Source organism: Podarcis pityusensis, assembly GCF_964106645.2.
Source record: "Podarcis pityusensis genome assembly, chromosome: 14".
NCBI lineage: Eukaryota > Metazoa > Chordata > Lepidosauria > Squamata > Lacertidae > Podarcis > Podarcis pityusensis.
This window is the reverse complement of record NC_138039.1, coordinates 38,370,004-38,392,567: the sequence shown is the minus strand read 5'-3', so window position 1 is coordinate 38,392,567 and position 22,564 is coordinate 38,370,004. Positions and strand designations below refer to the sequence as shown.

At 43.1% G+C, this 22,564-nt stretch overlaps 1 protein-coding gene across 2 annotated transcripts in view; it reads left to right on the top strand.

Annotated features, from left to right (window-relative positions):
* ADAMTSL3 (ADAMTS like 3) overlaps positions 1 to 22,564 on the top strand; it is a 275,775-nt gene that overhangs the window by 228,696 nt on the left and 24,515 nt on the right. For both annotated transcript variants that reach the window (XM_080980240.1, XM_080980241.1), the window contains one exon: positions 1,131 to 1,259. In XM_080980240.1, the coding sequence (XP_080836366.1) occupies positions 1,131 to 1,259 (129 nt within the window). The remainder of the gene's footprint in view (positions 1 to 1,130; positions 1,260 to 22,564) is intronic.

Below are 22,564 nucleotides of genomic sequence, written 5' to 3'. Positions count from 1 at the left end.
TGAAGATGTTTTTATTCTCTTGGACATTTGAACAGAACTAATGGTCTGACGTTTTTGGTCATTGATTTTTGGTGATTTATATGGGCATTTTTAATGTTGTTGGTGATATATATATATCCTGCCATATATATCCTGCCCTTCCTTCCAACAGAGCCCCGGACAACAAACACCAGAAGGTTAAAAACAATTCAATTTAAAACAAAACAAAACATGCTTAAAGTGTTTCAAAACATTTTAAAATCCAACTCCAAACATTTCAAAGCATTTAGAATATATAAAAACATTTTAAAACTTTCCATATATTTCTTTTATTTTAATGTGTTTCCACACTATATTTGCATGTTATTGTCCCTGTTAATTGTTTGGGAACTCCTCTAGCCATGTGAAATGATACAAAAATTGAATGATGTAAAAAACTAGCTCACCCAGGGGCCAGAACAGGTGCCGGTAAGTGGAGTTTACTTGGATAGGTAAACACGACTGCTGAGAGAGGTAACTGATGGGGACTAACAGGTAAGAGGTAATGAAGAAATGGTAGTAATGAAGAAGAGCAAAGTAAGACATGGGCAACTCCCACCAGTGTAGAGCTCCCATCTGCATAAAGGTAAAGGTAAAGGTACCCCTGACTGTTAGGTTCAGTCGTGGATGACTCTGGGGTTGCACGCTCATCTTGCTCTATAGGCCAAGGGAGCCGGCGTTTGTCTGCAGAGAGCTTGCGGGTCATGTGGCCACCATGACTAAGCTGCTTCTGGCGAAACCAGAGCAGCGCACGGAAACACCGTTTACCTTCCCGCCGGAGTGGTACCTATTTATCTACTTTCACTTTGACGTGCTTTCAAACTGCTAGGTTGGCAGGAGCAGGGACCGAACAGTGGGGGCTCACCCCATCGCGGGGATTCAAACTTTCTGATCGACAAGTCCTAGGCTCTGTGGTTTAACCCACAGCACCACCCGCGTCCCTTTGCCACCCATGTCCCCAACTCCCACCAGTGTAGAGCTCCCATCTGCATAGCCCCTCCCTTATTACATTGTTTCTTGGTCACACCTGAGTGCGACTTAAGAGTCCGAATTCTCAGACTAGTTAATGATTGTTTCTTCTCGCTCCCCTTGCCCTATTCTGTCCTTTGCAGAGGCTCCTACCATACTGTTTTCTGTAACAAACATCACAAATTTTGAGCTTCGGAACTTTTCTGCAACTGTTGGAGGTACAATTCTGGCAAGAACAGGAGCGAGCATTACATTGCAATGTCCAATAAAAGGTAAGGAGAAAAATAAGCACCAAAACTACTACCACCACCTTCTTTCCCTCCCCATAATGCTGTGCTGAAAAGTTCATCTGAAGTCTTGGAGAGTATTTTAAAGAAAAGGGGAAATATGTTACTAGCAAAAAGCAACAGAACATTAATCGTGGAGCATGTATTTTTATTAGGCATGTCGCCCTTATGCACCCTGTTCCTTTCCAATCCCATCCACTAAAATCTCTCTGTCTCTCTCTCAGACTCACACACACACGCACAGAAACTTGTTTCCATAAGACAATCTGTGGCTAACCACGTTGTTTAACAGCCCCTAGAGCTGTAGAAGATTGGCTTCACAGCCAGCTGTTTTGTTTCTCAGGAACTCAGCTTCCCAGCTATCCTGCTCTGTCCACTCAGTGTCCCTCCCCCCCACCCCATTCATGCTTTTTGAGGCTCTGGTTTGTCCAGATGGCAACGAACTGCAATAATGGATACTGCCCATTCTTATACCCATCTTGAGAGTTCTGCAAGGGTTCCCGGTTGCAGAATATGCCTGCGGTTTGTAGCCAACAAGATGCAAGTAAGGAGACAAAAAGTATTAGGCTTATTACCGAATTGGTCCGAATATAAGCCGCACCCAAAAATAAGCATGGTTTCTGTTTTCATCCTGAAGCAAAGTTCTTAACCCGAGGTACTATTTCTGGGTTAGCGGAGTCTGTAACCTGAAGCGTCTGTAACCTGAAGCGTCTGTAACCCGAGGTACCACTGTACAATGAAGGGGGGGCAAAAAACCTTTAAAAGAACATTCAACCCACTGGAACATATGATACACCATGACCAAATGATGGACCACAAGCCAACCAACTCCTGGGCAAACAGGTGGGTTTAAAGGAGGTGCCAGATATTGGTCCACAGTCATGGCCTTATTTCCTTCGATTCTCCAGAGGGGTGCAAAGTTGGAAGGATTGGGGGAACTCGGAGCCTAGATCCAGCTGCCTGAGCCTTCTGCTTGGGGGTCAATGCAGGGGTGGGCTAGACGCTTGGCAGCTGCCTGAAGTTGCCCTGGGCCTGGCAGAGAGAGTGTTCCTGGAGCCCAGAGCCCATTGGCTGCAGTCCTTGGCCAGGCTCTGACCTCACAACCAGCTGTGGAATCCTGGGGAATGTTTTGTTTCCTAGGAGGCCAGGTGAGTTTCTTGAAAGCTGAAAGCCCAGTCAGTTGGAGCAGTTAGCAGCCAGAGAGCAGCCATTCTTCTGTTCTTGTGTTGAAAGCGGTTCAGATGGATTGACCGACTTTCTGGAGCTTTCTGGTTTTCCAGACTTGTTGCATAAAGTGCTGCTGGTTGCGCAGAAGGTAAAGTTATGGGAAAGAGGGGAGACATCCTGAAGATTCGTGCCCCCACCACATGCCCAGTTTTTAAGACGCTCCTTGGACCAAGGACCTTGGTTATTTGAACTTTCTAAATCCCATTCTGGGTGTTACATGAGCCAGCAACTTTCCCAGAGAGTTTTCTGATGAATTTTCTTACGTTCCTTTTTTGTCACCATCTAAATTGAAACAGAATTACCACCCCCCCCCATCCCAAATATTCAGGAGAATACTCCCCCACCCCCAATTTCACCACCCACAAATAGAATGAGGAATTCTGGGAGATCATTTTTCACTCAACCCTAAAATACACACCCCACCTCTGCAGGGCTCCCACCTTGCACCCTTGGGTGCTTTCTTCCTCAGCTACATTTCCAGGGTCTTGAATTAGTTTCCCAAGTCTCATCAGCCCCAGACAGCAGGTCCAGGGGGCAGGGAGAGGAGGGGAGTTGGAGTCCCGTAGCAGGGTAATTCAGCATTATAACACTGGGTGAGTGGCCAGGGGGTTTTCCTGGCCCTGATCAGGAGTAGCCAGAATGAGCCACTTGCTGTCCTATGTGGAAAGTGGAGCAAAGGATCTTGAGCCCATTGAATTATCATTATCCTTACTATGATTAATTACATTTATTAACTGCTTTTCCCAAAGAGCCTGAAAAGAGCCTCCAAAGATTTAAATCGCAAAAATGCCATAGAAGCAGACAGCAATAATAATAATAATAATAATGATAATAATAATAATAACAATAATTCATTATTTATACCACGCCCATCTGGCTGGGCTTCCCCAGCCACTCTGGGCGGCTTCCAAAAGAATATTAAAATACTGTGATACATCAAACATTAAAAGCTTCCCTAAACAGGGCTGCCTTCAGATGTCTTCTAAAAGTCTGGTAGTTGCTGTTCTCTTTGACATCTGGTGGGAGGGCGTTCCACAGGGAGGGCGCCACTACCGAGAAGGCCCTCTGCCTGGTTCCCTGTAACTTGGCTTCTTGCAGTGAGGGAACCGCCAGAAGGCCCTCAGTGCTGGACCTTAGTGTCTGGGTAGAATGATGGGGGTGGAGACGCTCCTTCAGGTATACTGGACCGAGGCCGTTTAGGGCTTTAAAGATCAGCACCAACACTTTGAATTGTGCTCGGAAACGTACTGGGAGCCAATGTAGGTCTTTCAAGACCGGTGTTATATGGTCTCAGCGGCCGCTCCCAGTCACCAGTCTGGCTGCTGCGTTCTGGATTAGTTGTAGTTTCCGGGTCACCTTCAAAGGTAGCCCCACGTAGAGCGCATTGCAGTAGTCCAAGCGGGAGATAACCAGAGCATGCACCACTCTGGTGAGGCAGTCCGCAGGCAGATAGGGTCTCAGCCTGCATACCAGATGGAGCTGGTACACAGCTGCCCTGGACACGGATTTAACCTGTGCCTCCATGGACAGCTGTGAGTCCAAAATGACTCCCAGGCTGCGCACCTGGTCTTTCAGGGGCACAGTTACCCCATTCAGGACCAGGGAATCCTCCACACTTGCCCGCCTTCTGTCCCCCAGAAACAGTACTTCTGTCTTGTCAGGATTCAATCTCAATCTGTTAGCTGCCATCCATCCTCCAACCGCCTCCAGACACTCACACAGGACCGTCATCGCCTTCACTGGTTCTGATTTAAAAGAGAGGTAGAGCTGGGTATCATCCACATACTGATGAACACCCAGCCCAAACCCCCTGATGATCTCTCCCAGTGGCTGCATGTAGATGTTGAAAAGCATGGGGGAGAGGACAGAACCCTGAGGCACCCCACAAGTGAGAGCCCAGGGGTCTGAACACTCACCCCCCCCCCACTTTCTGAACACGGCCCAGGAGGAAGGAGCGGAACCATTGTATGACAGTGCCCCCAGCTCCCAGCCCCTCAAGACGGTCCAGAAGGATGTTATGGTCAATGGTATCAAACGCCGCTGAGAGATCCAGCAGAACTAGGAAACAGCTCTGACCTTTGTCCCTAGCCCGCCGGAGATCATCAACCAGTGCGACCAAGGCAGTTTCAGCCCCGTGATGAGGCCTGAATCCCGACTGGAAGGGATCCAAATGGTCCGCTTCTTCCAGGCGTGCCTGGAGTTGTTCAGCAACCACTCGCTCAATCACCTTGCCCAAGAATGGAAGATTTGAGACTGGGCGATAGTTAGCCATTGTGGCCACATCTAAAGATGGTTTTTTTTAAGAAGCGGTTTAATAACCGCCTCTTTCAGCGGATCTGGGAAGGCTCTCTCATGGAGGGAAGCATTCACCACCCCACGAAGCCCATCGCCCAGTCCTTCCCGGCTAGCTTTTATAAGCCAGGATGGGCAAGGATCAAGGAGACAGGTGGTTGTTTTCACTCGTCCAAGCAGCCTGTCCACATCCTTGGAGGTAACAGATTGGAATTGATCCCACGCAATTTGACTAGACAGGACTCTAGCACTCTCCCGCCCCGGCCCTGCTCCCACGGTGGCGTCTACCTCTTCCCGAATCTGAGCGATTTTATCTGCAAAAAACTTTGCAAAATCATTGCAGGAGATCATGTGGCCCGTACTGGGCCCCGATGATGCAGGTGGTTCCGCTAAATTGTGAACCACCTGAAAAAGTCTCCTGCTGCTGTTTTCTGCAGATGCAATAGAGGCGGTGAAGAAAGTCTTCTTCGCCGTTGCTACCGCCACTTGGTAGGCTCAACATTGAGCTCTAACCTGTGTCCGGTCAGCTTCAGAATGGGTCATCTGCCACCGGCGCTCTAGCCATCTCAACGATTGTTTCATTGCCCTCAGATCCGTGGAAAACCACGGGGCTGTCCGGGCTCCATGCAGCAAAATACACATGGTCCTCAAAGTGTTCATCCATTTGTTACGTGACGGGAGAAATACAGTACATGTCTTCTTCCTTCCCCTGTTCAAACACTGAACCCCAAGGGAGACCCCAGATTAAATCATGGGGCTGGAGACTTGAGACCCCTGCTCGTCTCCTCTTCTGCAGAAGAGTCAGGTTTTCCGGGGACTTCCGGGTTAGCGCCTCCGGCAATGGCGGATTTCCTCTGATTGGGAGGAATCCGCTTCGTGAAAATTAGGGTCTGGACCGCCACGGCGAGGCGGAGACCCACCAAAAACCACAGGCGGGAGAAGCCTGTGGACGTGGGATTCGGCTGGCACCTTCTGCACCTCCCCTACTCGCAGGGAAACCCGGTTTCGGGGATCCGGAGCGACGTGGGGTGAATGGCGCGGTGCTTTGAATCGACTGCTCTTTTCGCGGAGTGAAGCCGCATTGCTGTTGCCGGAGAGCGCTGACTTTTTCCTGTGAACAATTGGATTTTAAACAACTGCCCATGAGTAGAACGGAAAATCGGACTATGAAACTTCTTTTTTTTTTTTTTAAAGCAATTTATTGGGTTTTACAATAAAAGTAAACATAATAAACAATATAACATTTGTCTTAACATAGTTTCACATTTTCTTTGGACTTCCTCACATCTCCCGCTCCCACTTTCATCGTTGTAACATTTTGTCAGCAATTTATCATCTTATTTAAATTCTTATATCCCTTCTATATTTCATAATCTTATAATTCTCGAAAGGAGCTAAATTTTCACAGTCTTACTTATTTTCTTAAAAACTTCTAAATTTAGTGGTGCTCAGTTATTTTAGTCTAGCATCTTATTTAGCATTCACTCAAATTACAATGCTTTTGTAAATAGTTCTTAAATTTCTTCCAATCCTCCTCAATCCTCTCTTCTCCCAGGTCACGAATTCTGCCGGTCATTTCAGCCAGTTCCATATAGTCTATCAGTTGCATCTGCCATTCTTCCAGTGTGGGTAGATCTTGAGTTTTCCAGTGTTTTGCGAGAAGTATCCTTGCTGCTGTTGTTGCGTACATAAAAAATGTCTGGTCCTTCTTTGCCACCCCCTGGCCGACAATACCCAAAAGGAAAGCCTCTGGTTTCTTAGTGAAGGTATATTTAAATACCTTTTTCAATTCATTATAAATCATTTCCCAGAACGCCTTCACTTTAGGGCAAGTCCACCAGAGGTGGAAGAACGTTCCCTCACACTCTTTACATTTCCAACACTTATTATCAGACAGGTGGTAAATTTTGGCAAGTTTGACTGGGGTCATATACCATCTATAAATCATTTTCATTACATTTTCTTTCAGAGCGTTACATGCAGTAAATTTCAATCCATTACTCCACAACCTCTCCCAGTCCTCAAACATGATATTATGCCCAATGTCCTGTGCCCACCTTATCATAGCCGATTTAACCGTTTCATCTTGTGTATTCCATTTCAACAGCAAGTTATACATCCTTGAAAGTACCTTAATCTTTGGTTCTAACAATTCTGTTTCTAATTTTGATTTCTCCACCTGGAACCCTAGTTTCTTATCATTTTTAAAAACTTCTTTAATCTGAGCGTAATGTAACCAATCTCGCACTTTGTCTTTCATTTTCTCCAAACTCTGCAATTTCCAATTGTCTCCATCCTTTTCTAGTATTTCCCAATATTTTGGCCATTTAGCCTCCATATTGGGTCTTTTTCGGGCCTTAGCTTCCAGAGGTGAAAGCCACCTTGGTGTTTTATTTTCCAGCAAGTCTTTATATTTTGTCCAGACATTAAACAGTGATTTTCTGACAATATGGTTCTTAAAGGCCTTATTTGCTTTAACCTTGTCATACCATAAATATGCATGCCATCCAAAAGCGTTGTTAAACCCTTCCAAATCTAACACATCAGTGTCTTCAAGAAGTAGCCAGTCTTTTAGCCAGCAGAACGCTGCGGCTTCATAATAGAACTTTAAGTCTGGCAGGGCAAAGCCCCCTCTTTGTTTTGCATCGGTTAATATCTTAAACTTAATTCTGGGCTTTTTGCCCTGCCAGACAAACTTAGAAATGTCTCTCTGCCACTTCTGAAAGCACTCCGTTTTGTCCAAAACCTGAAGTGTTTGAAATAAAAACAACATCCTTGGCAATACATTCATCTTGATAGCAGCAATTCGGCCTAACAAAGAAAGTTTCAATTTTGACCAACTATCTAAGTCTCTCTTAATTTCTGTCCAGCATTTTTCATAATTGTCCTTAAATAGACTTAAATTTTTTACTGTTATGTTTACCCCTAGGTATTTTACTTTTTTAACCACATTAAGTTCCGTCTCACTCTGAAACCGTTCTGACTCTGTATCAGTCAGATTTTTCCCCAAAACCTTAGTTTTCTGTTTATTTAGTTTAAATCCAGCCACCCGACCAAAGTCATTAATCAGTTGTAATACTCTTTTCGTACTGGGCTCTGGCTTCTGCAAGGTCAAAACCAGGTCATCTGCGAAAGCTTTTAATTTATATTGTTTCTGACCGACCTGAATTCCTTCCACCAACCGATCCCCTCTAATCATGTTCAATAGCACTTCCAGAACCGAAATGAATAACAAAGGGGAAATAGGGCAACCTTGTCGTGTCCCTTTTTCAATTTTGAACTCTTCTGTAACCACATTATTAACTATCAATTTAGCTTTCTGTTCTGAATATATCGCCTCAATCCCATTCTCAAAACCCCGTCCCACTCCCATCTCTTTTAAATTTCCCATCATAAATTTCCAGGAGATATTGTCAAAGGCCTTCTCCGCGTCTATAAAAATTAAAACTGCTTTTGTATTTATGTCTGTTTGCAAAAGTTCCAAAATGTCAATAATGTTCCTTGTATTAGCAAACAGATGTCTACCTGGGAGAAAGCCGGCCTGGTCCTTATGAATTACTTCATTTAAAACTTTTTAAAATCTATTTGCCAAAATGTCTGCAAATATTTTGTAATCCACATTTAAAAGAGAGATGGGACGGTAGTTCTTAAGTTGTGTCTTTTCAGCTTCCGACTTTGGTATTAATGTGATGAACGCTTCCTTCCACGACTCCGGTGCCCTCTTCCCCTCCATAATTTCATTGCTGACCTCCATCAAGGGTTGTATCAAATAGTCTTTTAATGTCTTATAGTACTTGGAGGTCAGCCCATCTGGTCCTGGAGATTTGCCGAGTTGCATGTTCTGGATGGCTTGTTCAATCTCCTGTCGTGTTATTTTAGAATTCAGGATTGTCCTATTTTCTTGTGACAATTTAGATAGTCCGTTTTTTGCCAAAAATTGTTTAATCTCAACATCGTCTTGCGGCCCTCGGACTATGAAACTTCTTAATTTGGCACTGAAGCGGGAAGGTTTAAACAGGAAGTCCGCCTTCCACTTTTGTAAATAGATTGAAGCAAAGACATTGCAAGCTAGAGTCTGGAAAGTCGTTTGTAAAGGACTAAATTTCCATCAGTTAAAATTACTAAACCCCCCTTGGAAGCAGGAGAAGAGGGGGGAAATTTTAGACTGTTTAAACCTGCAGAAGAGAGAGTAAAGAAAGATAAATTTCCACCGTCTTGAACTTGGGCGTGGGGTGTCAGAGACAGACGTTTTGGGGAAGTTCATTGACTGTGGATAAAACGTATTTTGACAGATAGTTAAAAAAGAGAAACATTTTGATTCCAATGTTCCCTTTTGCACTTAAAAGGAACAAAATATCTGAAAAAAGAAAGAAATTTTGTTGCTGGATCTGCTTTTTAAAAAAGACGGATACAAACAGAAATTGTTTCCTCTAGAGGGAGCTTGGGAAACTGTTGCTGGAGTCGATCTGGGGATTTCCACAATTGTAGAGATTAAGATCGTGAGACCAGACAGTGACCTTGAACAAGAATGTGCCCAGAAGAAGCTTTAGTGCTTGCTTTTTGCAAGACAAGTGCTTTACTGGAACAGTTACATGAGAAGATGGATTTGATGACTGTTGCAGTTGGCAAATTTGGACAAACAGTGAATACTCATATAAAAACCACTCAGGAATTAGTCCAGGAATGTGTTTTGACAGGGCAAGTTGTGAAGAAGATAAAGGAGGAGGTGGTTGCTGAACCTCAAGTATTAGAAATGGAGAGAGCTGCGGCCTTGCAGGAACATAAGATGTTGTTTCTGACGACTGAACCTGGAGAAAGTCAGATTTGGAGAGATGGAGTACTGTTTGGTTTGGAGATGGGAAGTTGGATAGACCCCCCTATGCAGGGATGTTTTGACTTCTCGGATTTGGTTTTGGGCCAGGGGGAGTTTGGAGTTGTGGGGGCCCTTAACCTTGGAGGGACTTTGAAACATGCCTTTAAATATCTTTTGGATGTCAGTGCTGACTATGGAGAATGGGCTGACTTGTTGAGAAGGGATAAAGATATTGTCAAGTTGGAGTCTCCCCGAGAGAAAGGAAGGAAATTAAGAATAAGATCAGCAGAAGATAAAGTAAAGTGCAGGTATAAACATGAAGAAGACCTGCAGAAGGGACATGGAAAAAACTTAAGAGCCTCGGATAGAAGGTCACCAGGTTGATGGACTAAATGGATGGAACAGAAAGGACTGACAAAACCCGAGACCAGGAAGAAGAGACAACGGATGAAGATTGGAAGAAAGTTTTAAAAATTCATTTAGAAAATCATTGTAAAATTAATGAGTACTAGAAAAATGTTGGAATGAAACTACTTGGCTTTAGTAGAAATGTTAAAAAGAATTATGTATAAATATGTTTTGTTAAAAAGAATTAGGTATAAATAAGATTTAAGTTTTAAGCTTTAGGGTTTTTTATGGTAAGATAAGGTTAAAATAGATTAAGGTAATTTAATGACAGAATATTGTGAAAGATGGAAAGGATTTGCTGAGATAATTAATAACTAGAATACAAAAAAGGGAGGTGTGAGGAGGTCGATGAAACAAGTTAATGAAAGATAAGGATTTGGGAATATTGGATTTGCTTTTAAATTTTTTGTTTATTTATATTGTTTAATCTTTTTTTTGTATACCTTGTTTCCTTTTCTTTTTTCTTGCTTTTTTCTTTCTCTTTCTGTAATTTTAAATTCTCAATAAATATCATTTTTTTAAAAAAAGAGTCAGGTTTTCCGTCCTGACACCCAAGGCGGACCCCTCCCTCCCCTCCCAGCTGGAAGAAGACTTCCACTATGATGAGGGCCTGTGGAGAGCCAAGGAAATAAGTAACTATACAGCCTTTAGAAGACATCTGTATAGGGTGGTTTTTTAAATGTTTTATTGTGTATTTATATATGCTGGATGCAGCCCAGACTGGCTGGGGCAAACCAGACAGATGGGCAGGGTAATAATAATAATAATAATAATAATAATAATAATAATAATAATATGATGGTGATGGTGATGATGGAATAGAATGCCCCTATTTTCATGGGGGAAGTGTTGGAGGGTACAGTGGTACCTCGGGTTAAGTACTTAATTCGTTCCGGAGGTCCGTTCTTAACCTGAAACTGTTCTTAACCTGAAGCACCACTTTAGCTAATGGGGCCTCCTGCTGCTGCTGCGCCGCTGGAGCACGATTTCTGTTCTCATCCTGAAGCAAAGTTCTTAACCCGAGATACTATTTCTGGGTTAGCGGAGTCTGTAACCTGAAGTGTATGTAACCTGAAGCGTATGTAACCCGAGGTACCACTGTATATAGATGAGGAAGCCAATCTGGTCTGTATCACTGAGCATCCTGTTTTCACAGTGACCAGCCAGACCCCCAGTGATCAACCAGATACTGCAAGCAGGGCCGAAGCACAATAACACTCTCCCCTCCTGTCATTATTCAGAAACTTACTGCCTCTGACAGTAGAGGTAGAACATATGCATCAGGTCTAGCAGCCATTGATACATGGGGCCTAAGTGAGCCGGCCGTTAACCAGGCAGGACTTCATTGATTCCCACCCCCACCCAGTCCTCCATACAGGAGATTGCCAAAGGCTGCCTCTGTTACCAGGGCAACCAGGAAGTGATGGAGGCATAGTAGGGGTAGGCCTTGGAACCTAGATAGAGCCCTGGGGACCTGAGCAAAGGACTTGGCCTGTCTCCCCTCATCCTCAAACATCGCACAAGCACACAAAAAAATGTCTAGTTGCCAACTGTTGGGATAGGCCAGCTCTCTGCGTCGTGCTTAATCAAAGTCAGCAAGTGTGCATACAAACCCATTTCTTACTCATATACTGGGAAAGGATCAGAGCTCCGAACGATTGAAAACAAATTGTTGAAACGAGTCGGCAGTGCCATTTCCATTACTTTGGCGGGACACACACACTTTTCCTTGCACTGCTACCAGAAAAAAGGGGGAGAGGGGAGGGAGAGAAAGTCTACACCTAGAAGACCAAAAATAACGATAGAAATATATGGATGCAAATAGTTCTACAAATAGCTTTTTAAAATAGTGGCGCCAGACCGACGGATATTGGGACACGCAGCTCGGTTGTTCCCCGTCCGTACCAAGGGTATTGCTGTGGTGAAGTCATGTTTTCCAGCTCTACTTTGGCAACCATTTGTACAGGAGCAACCTGCACCTCACATTCAACTGCCTTAAGTCACACAGTCAGTGTTAAAATATTGTTAGTGTTCTCGGTCTTAGTATCATTGGCACAAAGGGCTTTCTGCTTGAGAATGTTTTTAATAGCTGAGTATGCTATTTGAGGGCTTCATTATATTAAAACTGACTGGCGCTGCCCCTCACTCTGCTTCCCTTTCTTTTTTTATTTACAAAGTTTTTGTTTAATTTCAGTTCTGACTTCTGGGGAAGTAAAATCCAGATTAATCTATTAAGAGAAAAGCAGCCATCTCTTTTGACCAGAAATGACTGTAATTTCATGCATCACCCAGATTATTCCCATAGACCCAGATTATTCCAATATGGGATATTTTTGGAAACACTGGGGCAGGGGGAAATGGTAGCAGGAAATGGCTTTTGTCCTGTTACTATGGCTTTTGTATGTTTCCAAGCAAAATTCAAAGTGTTGGTGTTGACCTTTAAAGCCCTAAACGGCCTCAGCCCAGTATACCTGAAGGAGCGTCTCCACCCCCATCGTTCTGCCCGGATGCTGAGGTCCAGCGCCGAGGGCCTTCTGGCGGTTCCCTCATTGCGAGAAGCAAAGCTAAAGGGAACCAGGCAGAGGGCCTTCTCGGTAGTGGCGACCGCCCTGTGGAACGCCCTCCCATCAGACGTCAAAGCGATAAACAACTACCTAACATTCAGAAGACATCTTAAGGCAGCCCTGTTCAGGGAAGTTTTTAATGTGTGACGTTTTAGTGTGTTTTTGGTCTCTGTGGAAGCCACCCAGAGTGGCTGGGGAAACCAAGCCAGATGGGCGGGGTACAAATAAATTATTATTATTATTATTATTATTAGTATTTTGTCCTGTTACCATAGGCCATGTTGCTAAAGGGTTGTTGGGATTTGTAGTCCAGCAGCACAGCTTGCACACCCAAATTTAACAACGCTCCTAGTTCACAAGCTTCCTAAATGTTTTGTGCCTTTAAAATAATTGTTAAGTCAGCTCTAATCACGCCTCTTTTGGCCACTTTGAAGGGAGATTCCTCAGTGTATGAAATAAATTGTGGCAACTGAAGAATTACTGCTGAAAGCAAACAGGGTGGGGGGGAATTGCTAGAGAGACTGTTTTCCCAACAGATTTGGGCGCTGTTCATTTTTAATACACAAGCTGTGATTCTTGCACTGGCAGAGGTTCCCCACTCCCATCAGCAATTAAGCATTTGCTTGGCATGTGCACAGTGTTTACTGCAGAGACCACTTGTGTCATTTATTTATTACAATTAGGCTCTGCCCTTTCTCCAAGGAGCTCAGAGTGGTTTACATAGGATTATCATTCCAACAACCTAGTTGTTAAGGCTTGCTTATACTGGTAACTTCCAAGAGCTGTGGACAACACAGAATGTGTTCTGATCAATGAACAAGATAAAAAATAATTAATGAGCAAGGTAGAATCAAACCTTATGCCAGCCCGTTCAACAGCTTGCCTTCCCAGCATTCGGTGACTAATTCCAGAAATCTTCAGTTAATCACAATTACCATTAAATCCCAACTGCAGTTACTAGGTTTGGAACAAGCCAGAAGTTGGTCTAACTTCAAAACATGGTTTTAAGATCCTGGTTTGTTCCAAACCTGGTAACCATAGCTTCCAGTAATGGGGAGCTATGGTTAACTGAAGACATCCTGGCTACTTGCAGCAGGCCAAGAATGGGGGAGAGAAGGGGCAGAGTGAGGAGTGTTGGCAAAAGACATGCATACAAAGCCAAAACATTCTCACTCTCACCAGGCCAAAGGAGTCTAAAGTATAGGCAAACTGGATTCCACCAAAACACAGTAACATCTACATGGGACTGTGTTCACCAATACAGTGGTACCTCGGGTTAAGTACTTAATTTGTTCCGGAGGTCCATTCTTAACCTGAAACTGTTCTTAACCTGAGGTACCACTTTAGCTAATGGGGCCTCCTGCTGCTGCCACCGCGTGATTTCTGTTCTCATCCTGAAGCAGAGTTCTTAACCCGAGGTACTATTTCTGGGTTAGCAGAGTCTGTAACCTGAAGCGTATGTAACCCGAGGTACCACTGTCCTGTGAAAATACCTTATTTTCAGCAACCAAGCTTTTTGCCCATTGTCAAGCAGTACCTGATTCATTCCTCTTTTTTTCCATTTTTTAATTCGTATACCGTCTTTCTATCTTACAATACCCCAGGCGGTTTACAAGCTGAAGAAACAAAAAATGTACACCTTATAACAATCTAATGCAATATAAAAATGTGATAATAAAACTTTAAAATAGGCAACCTACATCAAAAAAGTAACATTCAACAATCATTAGAATAGTATTACATAATAATAACATATAAAAGTTAAACAGAAATCCACTCAGCAGTTCCAATAAATAATTTCTAAACTATAATCAGTAACACAACGGCAAGCCACAGTACATAAAATAATACAATACAAATTGAGAAGCAGAGACTAGAGGGTGGAGCAAGGCAGGTGGAAGGAGGCCTTGCCTGACGAAGTCTCTCCCCTCACAGTTCTTCCTCCAGGACCTGCTCCCTTATGAGGACTCCCGAAATCCTGGTCAGTGGGGGCCGGAACAGGAGCCCCCCCCCCCCGTGGGAGGCAGGGAGTGGCCCCGCTTAATTAGGAGGCTTGATTACGAAGAAGCCGCCGCCTCCGCATCTGCATGATGCAGCCCTGCTTCCCGTCTCCTTCCACCATCTTCCACCCTTTCCAATAACCCTATTCTTAATTTATGACGACTGGCGTTACTATGCTATTGACAGGAACGGGCTAGTAGCACAGCACCGAGGTGGACAGATACATTGCCCATAGCTGTCAACCTTCCCCTTTTTTGCGGGAAATTCCCTTATTCCAGCGCTGTTTCCCACTGCTATCCCGGATTGTTAGATATCCCATAGACTGTCCCCGGGACAGGTGAGGCTGCTGATCCCTTATTTTCAAATCTGAAAGTTGACAGTTATGACACTGCCCCAAGTGAGTTTTCTCATCTTGGTGCTCTGTAGGCATGTTCAGATGCTCACACTCAATGTGTGGGAGAGGGGACTCATGTCTGCCCCCCCCCCCAGTGTCCCCCTGGTGCTTGCCATGCCACCTTCAGTTCCTGTCGAGGGGGGCAGCACTGGTTAAGAGCAGTGGACTCGTAATCTGGTGAACCGGGTTCGCTTCCCTGCTCCTCCACATAAATGCAGCTGCTGGGTGACCTTGTGCTAGTCACACTTCTCTGAAGTATCCCAGCCTCACTCACCTTACAGAGTGTTTGTTGTTTGGGAGGAAGGAAAAGGAGATTGTTATCTGCTTTGAGTAGGGTAGTGATAAAGTGGAATATCAAATCCAAACTCTTCTTCTTCCTTTGCCCCCACCCCTCTCTCTGAGCATCCATATAGTCAGGCGGACCTTTGATCACAGCTCATATCATTCTGCCAAGTGGTGATGAGGAGAACTTGCCACACATCAGCTACAGATGTTTGGTTTAATTATCTCTCCCCACATTGTCTATTGAACTGGACATGGGAGGAATGGCGGACTTTCACAACAGCACCCCCTGCTGTTCATTTGCTAAGATTACTAATTTCAAATGAATGTTTTGTTTTGAATACTGTAGATGCACCTTACTGTCTGGGAATCAGCTGCGACCTTCCATCTCATAAACTCACCCATGATCAACTAAACAATTTCTTACAAAGCCATTCATGCCCCAAAATGTTCCACTTAATGCGGGGCTTTTCCTCAGGATTTTTTAAAAAAATATTATTATTAATGCATTGAAATGAAAAAAAATCCCTTATAGTTTACAATAAAGGCTTTGCTACTAATTATAGTAAGCACTCTTTAAGTGACCTGTGGCCATAACAGATAAAATAACCAGTAAACATGCTTCAATGACACTCAAAATAAATGTTAAGAGATCTCTCGTTCTATCACTGAATCCAAATGCTTTGTAGTCTCTCTCTCTCTCTCTCTCTCTCTCTCTCTCTCTCTCTCTGTGTGTGTGTGTGTGAGAGAGAGATTTAAAAAATCCATGAGTGTTCTTTTATTTTCTTTTTTTACAATTGCTGTTCAGGTGTGGGAAAATCTAAACTCTGAAATAGAGAGTGAAACTAGAAAGCTAGAGTGAGAAGCTTTAAATAATTGTTTTGGTTTCTTCACCTCAAAAAGGATATTGTAGAATTGGAAAAGGTTTGGAAAAGGGGTGTCAAAGTGATAAAGGGGGTGGAGTGACTCCACTATGAAGAAAGGTTACAGCATTTGGAACTTTTTAGTTTAGAGAAAATGCAAGTAGGAGGTAACTTGATAGATAGTTGTTGTTGTTGGTTATTGGTTGAGCTTTTATTAGTTTTGCCCTGTTGAGCTTTCTTTCTTTCTTTCTTTCATCTTCCTTCCTTCCTTCCTTCCTGAAATGTCAATGCAAAAAAATGTATTTTTGAGCTTTTTTAAAATTCCGGACATATAGCAATCCTACATTGGCCTGATCCAACAGCCATTTCTTACGTTCTTAACGTGGAAAAATAGAATTAAATTATATTATAATGCATTATAATATATTATATTATAATGTATGGTATGCCACCTACTGGTCAAAAAAGGGGGAAATACATTAATATTCAATTGTGCACATAACTCCTCTAAACATCTTTAGAGTTCTCAGACACTGACATTTCATGAAGGTTTCCCAGATTTCACTTCTGCTTCTCCTGATTTTAGACCATAATCCACAAAGATTCCTTCCCACAGAAACCAACTTGTTTACTTTCAGGACCTTCTGTATATACTACCTTCTTCTATTTAGTACGAGCAAGATATTTCCATGAGAAGAATATCAAGTCAGGCTTCCAAAAAATAAGTGCAATTAAGGACCAAATGTAGGCTTTTACAAAATAATATTCTCTCTGTTGATACCACTGGTTCTGACTTGGCTTGAAGTTGCTCCTGGATAGGAAAGTATAAAACATTTTATAAAACCCTACAAACATCTACAGTTGTGTTTTTTTTTCAGGGGGTAGTGAAGTCAAAGCTTTAGGAATAATTAGTAAGCCTAAAAATGTTCAGTGTGTAATATTTTACTGTGCTTTTACGTTTGGAGGAAATTTGTTTTCAAACACCATTCCTTTTATAGGCTCCCTGCAATGCACGTTTCTGGAAGAAATAAAGGCAGGTTTCTGTCTACATGCAGCCTCTGTGCTTTTTTTCTTTTTGCATTTTTAAGGTAGAAAATCTTTTTTCTAGGTAGAGCTGTGAGACTCCAGTTCTGCACACACTTACGAGTTAGTAAGTCCTGATGAAATCGTTGGGGCTTACGTCTGAGTAGACCTGTGCAGGATTGCAGTCTATCAGTCGACATGTAATGAAAACAAAGGAAACTTCAAGTAGGAATGTTTAGAACCAAGAAATGTCGTTATGCACTTTGATATTTATTAGCAAATGATATCTGCATTAACAATACAAATTAAATTTGCTTCAAAGTAGGGCACTTGGCTGGTTGCACCCACTCTTCTCTGTCCAGGGTCAGGGTTTTATCTATTATGAACCCTGCTGTCAAGATTGTGGGGGTAAGGAAAACCATTAAATCTCAGTACTGAGTGTGCAGTTGCCAACCACACAAGGAAAAACCATCCTGGCTGGCTTTTTTTGTTTTACTCTGGGCTAGTTGTCAGAATGTCTTTGTGGCATTTGCCCGTTCATTTAGAAAATGTTTGAACAGGGGGGAGAGATAGGGTTAAAAATATAGACCAATAGGAAAGCCGGAGGCGGAGCCTACCTGTGTATAAAAGGGCTTAGCCCGAGGTTTGAGTTAGTTGTTGTTGGGAGTTGTTGGTGGGTAGTTGGTTGGTTTTAGTGGGTTGGCTGGTTGGGAAAGGCAGTTGGTAATAGAGAGACAGTTAGGGCAGTGGGCTCTTGAGTGAGGGGAAGTAGAAGAGATAGAGGAAAATAAGACTAAGAAAGTAAAGAGCAACAATGTTTGGAATGCCGTAAAACTTTGTTTGTGTCTGAAATAAAATACACTCTCCTTTACTAATTGAGAACCTGACTGAGGCTGAAGTGATTTTACCGGGGAGGATCTGGTTGGTGGCAGCGGATAAGTGGTGTACGGGGTCAGTAGTCCGTGAGAAGACCGGAGGCTCCGTACGAACGCCACAGTCTTGTTCAGAAGTCTCTCCTCTGGCATGCAGATTGGCCCAAAAGGAAAGAGGTCAAGAGAACAAGCAGCCACAATAATGTAATTGTAAGGGGCTCTGAGGGCATTTTTTTCAGCTCTCCACAACTATTTCTATCCCAGTTTTCCTCAAATAAGTTCAAGGGGACGTGCTGAGTTCTCCCCCCCCCCCTTCTAATTTTATCCTCACAGCTATGTGAGGTAAGTTAGACTAAGAGGCAGTGACTGGCTCAAGATTCACCAGATTGGAGCTTCATGACTAGGAGTGAGTGAATCTGCCAGTTTTTTATTCTCCCAATTTCTTAGTTTATCCAGTCTTAAGTTTGGCTCTCCAAATTTCCACATTGGGGTGGTTTTATTGGGGGGGTGGGGGGAGATTTCCACTTCACTGAATTTTGCAATGCAAGCCAGGTAATGTATCTAAAAATGCATATACTGGGGTAAAGCATGCATAGAAATGTATATGATGGTGTAATGTAACATACAAAAATGCATTAGATGGGGGGGGATTGTTTTGCAAAAAGATGTATCTATTAGACAAATTTGCATACAAACATGTAAGGAGAAATTTGGACTAAAATTCTGGTGAATTATTTTTTTTTCAAAAATTTTATTATTAAATTTTCACAATTATAACAAATACAACATAACAAAAGAGAAAAACAAAAACAGAAAAACATACCAAAGAAAAAACAATACAATACTAAAAAAGAAAAAATAAGACCAAGACCACAACAGTAAAAGACATAATCGTTATCCCTTATCCAAATAAAACCAAATTTTATTTACACTGTTATTGACTTCCTCAAATCCCTCCCTTCTGAATTTCCTTGTATCTGCATGTAACAGCTTTCCAATATCATTCTTAAACAAAAGTATTTCCAACTAGTATCTACTTTATTGACTTTTCTTACTGTTCTAAATCCCATTTATATAATTAAATCCTAATTTAATCCTAGGCCTCTTTGGTACTTTCAAGTGATTTCTAATTTTTAAAATTCTGGTGAATTTTTAATGAGCTATTATTATTATTATTATTATCATCATCATCATCATCATCGTTGTCATTGTTGTCATTGCAAACTGGTGTGAAAATTTAGAGAACTGACAATAAGACTGGAAAGATTAAGATCAGAGAGAAACCAAAACTCACAGGGTTTCCCACCCCTACTTGTACTTCCAGCATCTTGCGCACTTCTGGCCTGCTCTCACCCCAGTTATTATTTCATGGGAAAAAGAGCCTTTCTTGGTTTCTCCCCCACTTGGCAACTCTCTGCTATGCGGCAGATTCATTTGCTTTCATCATTATTGCAGGAAACCTCACACGAGAAATTAACAAAACCCAGTCGGCTGATGGTTTAGTTGAGTAGGCAGAAGTAAATGCAAACAATATCTCACATAGTTAGCAGTAAACGGGCCTTGTGGTTTCAAAGCTAAATTGCACTTCTGTGGAACAGGCACTCTGAAAAGCAAATCATCAGATAGGAGACTGGAGGGGTTAAGGTAGAGACATGTCTAGCAAATTTGATCTGGGGCAGTAGGGAAGAAAAGATGGCTGAATACTGGCTGCATTTGCAATGGGAAATTTTGATTCGAAATTTAATTTCAAGTTTTTCAGGGGTAATCCTAGAGTCAAGGTAGAAACAGACATCGGAGAGGAAGCAGGACTGTTCAGATATACCATGGCGGTTTTATCCAATGTAGTGCTAAGCTTCTTAATGGTACACTTCCACTGGCAAAATGTTTTGTGCCAGTCGAACGTTGTTGTGCGTGAGAATGCATAAGTAGGTTGCAGGCAACTTCGTTGCATGATAGACTGTGCAATCTGTTGTGCAACACGTTCACACTAGTGCAGCTGCTTCTTTCCTCTGCTGCACAGCAATAAAATTCACCTATCTGCTAGCATAAGAGCCTTCGCTCCAGGGCACTGAGAATATTGGGTACAGCCCTAAGAGTTGTACGTGCTTGAAAATGTGCACGCTAATTATCATATAATGTTAACAAATAGGGTAGCAGCAACTTGTCGCCCCCTGCAAAAAAAAAAAAGGAGGACCAGGCAAGAGGACCAAAAAAAGGACACAAATTTGCATTAAAATTGCATGTTGATTTATATGTATAAGTGCAGATTTAGAAATAATTACTATACTTTAAATAGAAATACAATAATCTCACCTTAGTGCAAAAAGCTTTGGATTATGGTGCTGGAGGAGACTCTTGAGAGTCCCATGGACTGCGAGAAGGTCAAACCTATCCATTCTGAAGGAAATCAGCCCTGAGTGCTCACTGGAAGGACAGATCCTGAAGCTGAGGCTCCAGTACTTTGGCCACCTCATGAGAAGAGAAGACTCCCTGGAAAAGACCCTGATGCTGGGAAAGATGGAGGGCACAAGGAGAAGGGGACGACAGAGGACGAGATGGTTGGACAGTGTTCTTGAAGCTACCAGCATGAGTTTGACCAAACTGGGGGAGGCAGTGGAAGACAGGAGAGCCTGGTGTGCTCTGGTCCATGGGGTCACGAAGAGTCGGACGCGACTAAACGACTAAACAACAACATCAACAAAGTGCAAAAAGCAGCGTGCAGGCAATCTGTGTCCATTCTGCTTTCTAGGTGCCTTCTGTGGACTGGTGACTTCAAGGCTCTTGTTGCTGCTTCCGTCTTCCTTGTGGTAACTGGACTTGAACTAACCAGCTAAGAATTGTGTCAAAACATTTGGGAAGTGTGAAAGCTGGTGGATAACTAACTTCTAGTCCAGGAAGTGCACAGCAGGTCAGCTGTTGCTAGAACCCCCAAATTTCAGATCCTTCAAGCATCCCTTCTCCTCACCCCAAACCCAAAGGACGCCCTCTGAAGATGTTCTTATGGCACTAGTAGGCTCATACAGAGAAAGTTGAAGAGCCTTAATGCCAGTCCTTTGAACTGCACCCGGGAAGGGATCAAGTAAATGTATTTTCAGGATTGGGGTCCAAGACTGTTATGCTGACCAGCTGCTGAGTACATACTGCTCCCCCCCCAAAGGATCTTGGGAGCTGTAGTTTATCCTTCACAGAGCTGTAATTCCCATCACCCTTAAACTACAGGTTTCTTTGAGGGAGGTCACGTGCTTTAAATGTGTGGTGTGTATGTACCCAGTGTCACTGGACATAAAGGTATAAAATCTGTAACAGGATTGCAGCGTTTATTGTGCTGTTGATTCTTGTCTTATTTTTACTTTGGGCACTTAGCTGTGGCTTTATGTGTCTTGCTTCCTCAGCCTTTGTGTAGTGTGAGCAGCACTTCCTGAGCAACTGTGGAAAATGCAGCATGTATAAGGAATTTTAACTCTTGACTGAGAAAGTTATGAGAGGGTGCCAAAACGCTGGCCGAAAGTATTTGGGCTGCAACCGCAAAAGGGGCTCAGGCCTGAAACAAAATCTCTTCTTAATTTCAAGAGGTCTTCTCCGAATAGGGCTAAGCTTCTTTCTCAGCAACATTTATGCTACCTGCCATTTAAATCACTTGTCCTTTTAAATAATCCGTTGACTTCTTTTTCTTTAAAAGAAAAAAAACCCACAGAAACATAGAAAACAGATTTTAGAGTTGAAGACAGTAATTGCTTAAGTTAACTTGTTTGGCAACCCTGTTAGAGTTGATCGCTTCTCTGATGGCTTTTTTTGATAGACACTTTTATTTTCCATAAAAATAGCAAGCTCCAAAAGAAGAAGAAGTCTGGTTTACATTATACTGAGAAGCAAACCTGAGGTGTGGACAGAAAAGTGCTAAGCTTCTGACTTAGATGCTAAACTTCCTCTCTCAAGGATCATGGAGAAATTGCCCCAAAAGCAATTTTGAAAAATGACCTGTAAAAAAAAGAGTGTTCAAGCCTGGCTTAATAATTAGGTTTCATGGAGCGGGAACAGAGCTCAGGGTTGCTAGAACGCATGTTTGCAGCTAGGGGGTCCCAGGTTCAGCCACAGTTAAAAGGGACCACGGCAGCAGGGAATGCAAAAGTCCTTGGCCTAAGAGCTTCTATAGCTCAGAGCAGCTGATCTAGATGAACAAGTATACTGACTCAGCCTCAGGCAGTTTCCTATGTACCTCTACAAAATATCCCTGTTCCTTAGCCAGTGGATATATGCAGGGGTGGCTGGTTTTGCTCTCCCATCTTCTGAATGCCACAAAACGCTGTCGCTTACCAAGAAGGGAAGGGGCAGTACAGACACAGTGGCGGGAGCATCAGATTGGTCCCTGCTCCAAGTTGCCACATGTCTTCCCCTCTTGCTAAGCAGCACTGGGGAAGCAGGAGAGCAAGAAGAAGAAGAGTTTGGATTTGATATCCCGCCTTTCACTCCCCTTCAGGAGTCTCAAAGCGGCTAACATTCTCCTTTCCCTTCCTCCCCCACAACAAACACTCTGTGAGGTGAGTGGGGCTG